At 40.3% G+C, this 6965-nt stretch overlaps 1 protein-coding gene across 2 annotated transcripts in view; it reads left to right on the top strand.

Moving 5' to 3' along the window:
• The window catches only part of SPIRE1 (spire type actin nucleation factor 1), a 127434-nt gene that overhangs the window by 114498 nt on the left and 5971 nt on the right, over positions 1-6965 (top strand). Inside the window, exons 12-15 of one of the 2 annotated variants that reach the window (XM_057368954.1) lie at positions 4485-4622; positions 5695-5765; positions 6501-6528; positions 6627-6757. In XM_057368954.1, the coding sequence (XP_057224937.1) occupies positions 4485-4622; positions 5695-5765; positions 6501-6528; positions 6627-6757 (368 nt within the window). The other variant, XM_057368955.1, reaches the window with a different exon arrangement.

The raw sequence follows: 6965 nt of genomic DNA, 5'->3' as shown, positions 1-6965 counted from the left end.
TTTTTTTTAAACCTCTAGAGAACTGTCACCTAGCTTGGTTTTGACTTTGAAGTGAAAAAGGAGACCAGTAGTGAAATGATGCTCCATTAATAAGAGCCTATTTTATTTGGTGCCTTGAGAGCTAATTCTTTAACTTGGCAATAGTGCCCTCTAGGGTGTGACTGACAACTCCCTCAACACTCTTGTTTTTMATTTTGGGAGATGAGTTCTGATATGCTGGCACTGGCCCAGTTCCACACTTTGTCTTTCTGCAGYTCTCTCCTTCCTGGAGGGAAGCCARCCTCTCCCAGTGGCTSCACCAGATGTTGCATATGTAAAATTGCCATTCCCACAGTGAATGCTTCTCAGTAAGTGTAGAGTATTATTTATTTTTTTATTTGACATGACACTTCTTCATCCCTTCCTCCAGGACTGATGGAGTTTCATTTCTTATCABCAGCTCTCGTGACCCTGGTTTCTCTCCAAGGTGAAAGAGGCCTTGTCAGCAAATAGCCATCAATGCCAGCGAAACCAGGCAGGGGTTTGCTACAGTCTCTTAGCAGGATTAGCAGGAAACCGCTCGTCTTGCATACTAACGATGGTTTCSTGAACTGGCATCAAACCAGACAGAGGGAGTTAGGCCCCAGTAGGTAGGGAGGGGAAACAGACTTGAAAAAGTGCCGAACATAGTCCTTTTGACATGTCACCCTGCCAGTGCTACATGGAAAGGCAGGGTGGCTCTGTGATTTTTGGGGGGGGTCAGCCCTGGTGGGTGCTGTACTGATTTGGAGCTGATTTGGTGCTTAATCAGTGAGATCAAGTCGGTGTCCTGAGATTTACATGTGGATGCCTTTGCAGTCTGTTTGCTTTTTTAATCATTATTATTATTAGTAGTATTATTATTATCTTTTTTTTTTATTATTATTCCATGACCCAGAGGACCAAAACTAATGGTTTCATTTATACACAGCATTYGCTTCTCTGCTTCCTATCTATTGTTCAGGTTCCTAGGATAACCAGTTTATTTCCAAGGATGACTTTCAGACCACTTTTTTCAACCATGCAAACAGCTTCTCTGCTCAGCTCTCATCCCGTTGAAGCAGCCATGTGTGGGGTGGCAGGGGCTATGTACTATCTCTGTGAGAGAGCTTTTGCCAGCAGGTGGAAACCCGCAAAGGTTTGCCTCTTTTTGCTGGCTTTGGAAATCACCTTCACCAGCATGTTCCCTSCTAGGGGAGCACTTCCTCAGCTGTGGCAAGAATTACAGCTTAGGCTGGGACTTTGCACCTGATTGACTTTGATTTCAATGTGTGTAGGATATTTGTGTGTCTTCAATCACCTCACGGGGAAAAGAAATCAGTACTGAAAGGACAGCAAACTAAAAATGCAACATCACCAGATTGTCAATGGGACAGACGTTAAATATTACAGCACATGAAGATCCTGCAGCACAAGTCCAGCAAAACTATTGTGATCCTTGGACTATGTTGAAAAGAATAAGGTTTTATGTTTCTCCCGAGGTACACTATGTAGAATGGAAGGGCATTTGCAATCTGCTTTACTTGAAAACATAAATATTGTTTTGGTCCTCAGCACACTTATGTATCAGAACTTGCAGAATAGCTCATATCCTTGTATTAGGGAAGGCAAATTCACTGAAAAGAAAAACTAATTAATCTGCCCCCATGTGTAACTGAGCATAAATAATTTAATTTTTCCATCTTTTTCTTGTCCCAACCACTAAGTGGAAGGGTGAAAACTTTTGTAGGAGAGTTTATAGCTGAATATTCAGCTGACCTTTTAGAAACTTYAGGTCTGCAAAAGGAACAAGAGTTTAGACTGCCTGACTAATTGCGAGTTGCAGAATTTAGAGGCCAGTCCGGCGCTTGTTCATTTTGCAATTTACTAATGCAACTCATTTGAATGTCTAGTGACATCCTTTAATGAGAAGAAGGAATACATTAGAGTCAAAGTCATARGTGTTAGTCATAAGGACCTGTTAGATGTGTGTACACTGAGAATGACCTACAAAGCACATTTTGGATATGCAATTCTTACTACCTGCTTTTCCTGAGTAAAAAAAATCATGCATACACAACTTAAGCTGTAGTGTTTATAAGATGATTGCATAGTCAGTGTTAAGCCAGTTCTCAAGAGGATCATGGAGRCTTCAAGTTTCAAAATAGTATTTTTAAATACTTTTTTTTCCCCTTTAAAAATCAGCATACTGGCTTGTCTTTAATAATAAAATKAGTATTGAGTATAAATCTGAAAAATCAAGACCATTCAAACCACATTTTGTCTTTATCATGTTCTGTCATACGTGAGTATTGCAGAGAGTACTCTCACTTGGAGCTGCTGAATTTGGGTACAGGCTATTGTTGGAAGTTTGAGCAATAGCTCCACAGCATCATTATTCAATGAAGTTKAGCCAATGCTTAGCATAATTTAATTAATCTGAATGCTTTAGAGGTAGTGTAGAAACGAAAGATTTTCCTGTGTACTTATTTATATTCTGAAAAGGGGAAAAAAAAAACCCAAGTTGTTTCCTGAAATCAGATTATTTATCTTTCATTTAATGTTGCATTAACATTTTGTTGTCCTTGTGTAACCGCTGGAATTAAAACATTAGCATTTAAACATRTGAACATCTTCTGTGTTTCCCCYGTTGCCTGCTGGCTATTTCTATTTTAATGATATTCATTTTTGATTGGTGCGACAACAGGCCCACACTATTCCCCTAGTACGTGCTCTACACCTATAGCAGATCCGCAGAATTTCTTCAATGGAGCAATATTCCCCGACGTCATCGTCCTGTAAATTAAAGGAATGGGCGTTCATGAGGGGGAAGGAAGAGCTTCAAGTAAGAAATGTCTTTCTAAAGGACTTAAAGCTCTGGTTGATTGCAAGCATTCAGTCAGCCCCATTCACCTCGGGTAGTTTCCCTCAGTCTCCCACGATGCAGACTCGAGGGGTTTTGCTGGCATTGTGTGATCCCACTTTCCCACCCACTTCCTCTGCCACGCCGCCCCAGCCCGCAGCCGTGCCTTCCCCATAGCAAGGCAGTTGCTATGGGAAGARCCCACAAGGAAATGCTGAGAGCTGCTGGTTAGCTGTAAAGTTGCTTATAAGGAACAGAAGATACTTTGTTTTGGCCGAGCAGTTTTACACCTCAGAGCAAATTGCAGCTGCTTTTGATGTAGTTTGTTTTTTCCCAGAAAACTAGTGTTCCATACCCCAGAGGTTTAGCTGGCAAATCTAACAAAGTTAACTCAATTCTAGTCTTTTGTGGGGTACCCTAAACAGAGTGAAGTTTCTTTGTGTTCCCTTTCTAGATAGGTAAGACAACGGTTTTTAAAAATGTGGTGGTTCCTAAATGCTAATGTTTGCCAGGTCTGCAACGTAGAAAGATTTTCTTTTTAATCTGATGGAAAGACAGAACAGACCTCTGAGTACATGGAAATGGAGCATTTCCGTACTAATCCGATTCATCACTTCAATTTGTAAACGAGATCTCCAAACTGTCAGCCACGTCTTTGTGTGTGCAGGAGAAATTTCCTTCGTTCATTCAGAGAGCATTGCCTGTCATTGTCATTACTGCACAGTAGCCCCTCTGGGCTGACTGAAAAGGTTCACTAAGCATTAAGCAATGGGAGTTCCCACAGAGGTTTCTGTCTTTCTTTTGGAAGTGTATAATCAACTACTGGGCTGGATTACAAATTGGGTTGGTGCTTTTTATTCCCTGGTACCAAATTCAGGAGTTCTGCCCTCAATATTCTCCTAAATGCCTCAACACAGAGCAGATGAAAAATTTTCTAAGTGGAAAGTTGTGCTGTTAATTCTCTATTTGAGCTTTTACCATTTATAATGCAACACTGGGTAACCAGTTCACCTCCKTGATACTGGAACATTATTTTGTAAAGCTTAAATTGCTGCTGTTACTTTCTGGGGCAGAATAGAGAATTTTTCTGCCTGAACTGATGTAACTTTTCGTTGTCTTGGTGGGATTCTGATCATGTGAGCACCAAGATGTGGTACCATTGAATAAAAAATTCTGCTAGARTGGGCTACTAACAACTTTCCTTGGCCACTCTGGGCATCACAAAGTCTCAGAGAAATTATTTGATGTATGCCTCAAACCGTATACATAAAATAATGCTGTCTACCATACTACATTTTCCCTTTCAAATGATAAATCTGAATATTGATTGGCTTGAAACAAACGTTTATAATAAAAGGTAAATAGAGAGAAGGGTCAAGTGGCTTGAGGAGGTATGATGAAGATAACTGTCCTAGTTATGAAGGCTGAAATAAGACTATTTAGGTCACACGCAGCTTCCAATGGTTTAGCACTCATGTGATGCCCATGAATGAGCCAGTGCTATTCCAGTTTGATGGGAGCAAACCCCTGTTTCTGGAGTTACTAACCAGGTGGCTGGTTGTCTAGGTTGAACTCTGGAAGAAGCTGTATGTCTGTGAAATAATACGGGTGTTTTGGCTTCCAGGAGGAGTTCTGTTACCCWGTGGAATGTCTGGCTCTGACCGTGGAGGAGGTCATGCACATCCGTCAGGTGCTTGTGAAGGCGGAGCTGGAGAAGTACCAGCAATACAAAGATGTCTACACTGCTCTCAAGAAAGGAAAGGTAGGGCTGAGGCTGTAGGGGCTCTGGAGGGTATTGAGGGAGCCCAGGTGCACAAGCCTCCCATTTACACATTTGTAATTTACCCTGCATTGGAGAGAAAAAAGAGTTGTCCACCAAACATCCCCCTAAATGTGTAACACATGGRTYAGCTTCCTTGAATTATGCCCAGAARCATCAAAACTTTTAATRGAAACATCTTGTTTAATCAGATTGTTTATAAAAATGCAGTAGTATTTGCAGTTATCAGAGTGTGTCTGTATGTGTCTGGTTTAAACATCATTGACTGAGGGGGTTTCTGCCACATGCCTTCTGCAGGTTTGGTTACCTCTTCTGTTCCAGGAAATAGAATTACAGATAACAGTAGTTACAAGTTCTTCATATGATCCTTACTATTAAGCACAGAGGGAATTAAAGCCTTCAAAGAATTCATACAAGATGTGGCCCCAGAAGGAGGTTTAATATTATAGATCCATTAACTAATTAATGCCTCTTTTTCTGTAAACTGCAGATTGGAGATTGGTACTTCCCAGTACAAGCAGCATCCTTTTCTCCCACTTTTGACTTGTGCTTCTTGAACACCTCCAGCAAGTCTATTTTGACTTCATTGTGTGTTTTGCCATTAGGCCTACCCGTGTGTAGAATGCAGATTTATTTTAAAGATYTAATACATTTTAGGCAGAGGAACAGGAGTCTTAAAATGTTATTCATTACATTCAGCTGTTGACTGTTGTCATGATATATAAAGCTTAGTAATGATCTTTTATCAAATCTCAAAGTAGGTTGATGCTTTAATTAATTTACCCCGCTATTAAAATTGTTTGCTTTTATTTCTAACCAAATTGATCTAGTTAACAGGCAAGTATTTAATTTAGGCAAAACAATTAAAGGCCTAGTTCTAAATACATGAAGATACAATTCTGGACCTTCTTCTTAACATCATCTTAGAAGTACAGACCCCAGAACTGGATGTAGCACTGCCACTSTGACCTTGCCAACAGTAACTGGTCAATGAAATCATCCCTGTGCAGGACTTCACCTAACATTGTGGATTCCTCTGTTCTTCTTCCTCTAGCTCTGYTTTTGCTGTCGAACAAGAAGATTTTCTTTCTTTACCTGGTCTTACACTTGCCAGTTCTGCAAGAGGTAAATGTATAATGTGTGTTAATAAATGAGTACCATTTCAGAGGGAAAATTATTGATTTATACTTGAGAAACCCTCCAAGATTTTTGCTGCATACTGTTAGTTGGGTTTATTTCTGTAACAGTCTATGTTAAAGAAAAACTCTACAAAAACATTTCCTGCTTAAGTGACAGAATTGCTTCCTTGGACTGAAACATTTGACTAAAAGTGAGAGAAACACTCATTTGTTCTTTTATGCTTATGGGAAAGCAAGATAGAATTTACTTAGACTCCTCTGTAAACAGTTCCACAACCTCTGTTGTTGGGGAAAGCATTTCAAGGCAATTCACCTTTTGGACTATTTTTTGAGTGTTGGGGCAGGGGAAAAGCAAGAAGGAATATTTGCAGGCAAAATTATAAATTTTAAGTTAACTGTGAGACAATAAGTCAGAAGATCTATGTCATCACTGARTTGCGGTCTCACTTACCAGAGGATGTTTCTTTAGAGGAAAATCAGGGTTGTTTTTTTCCTTTTTCTCCCCCCTATTTTTTAATTTAGGTGTAGTTTTTGTTCAGCATTTCTCCTGGCTTTTGGCTTCATATTCCAATTGAAGTCACTATGTTGAGAAAGCTTTAAAGACGAAAGTGTTTGTTAAAGGGGAGGATGGGGGAGGGTTCTAACTCCTGAAATCCCTTATTCTTCATTTCAACTTAATTTTTCCCAATGGATTAATTCATGCTCTTGCTTTCTTACACAGGCCCGTGTGCTCGCAGTGTTGCAAAAAGGTAAGTAAGGAAACTTGGGTTTAGAGCCTTTCTAAAAAGCTGTAAAATTGAAAAATCTTCGTAACGATGCTGCACATTCCTTGTGCTTATCCCAACAGATGCGGCTGCCATCGAAGCCATACTCCACCCTTCCCATCTTCTCACTGGGACCTTCAACATTGCAAAGGGGAGAAAGCTTTATGAGGCCAGAGAAACCCTCCACCAGTCACCACCATTCCCTGCGGAGCAGGTGAGAAACAGCCCGGCCTCACTTGTGTCTGTTGCAAATCCCCCCCAAGTGTTCCATGCTGGGTTATCAATCATGAAGATGCTTCCCATCTGTTTTGTAGCTGGCAATGTTCCTAATGCTTGTAGTAACTTTTCTGTAATAACTGAAAAGCCGGGTGTCTTCTACTCATTGATTTACAGAAATAGMAACTCTAAGAGTGTCCTAAACC

This window comes from Malurus melanocephalus, unplaced genomic scaffold (genome assembly GCF_030028575.1).
Source record: "Malurus melanocephalus ecotype Western Australia unplaced genomic scaffold, MMel_1.1 scaffold_99, whole genome shotgun sequence".
Lineage (NCBI taxonomy): Eukaryota > Metazoa > Chordata > Aves > Passeriformes > Maluridae > Malurus > Malurus melanocephalus.
Note: the sequence above shows the minus strand (reverse complement) of the source record. Positions and strands in the feature narration are given on the sequence as shown.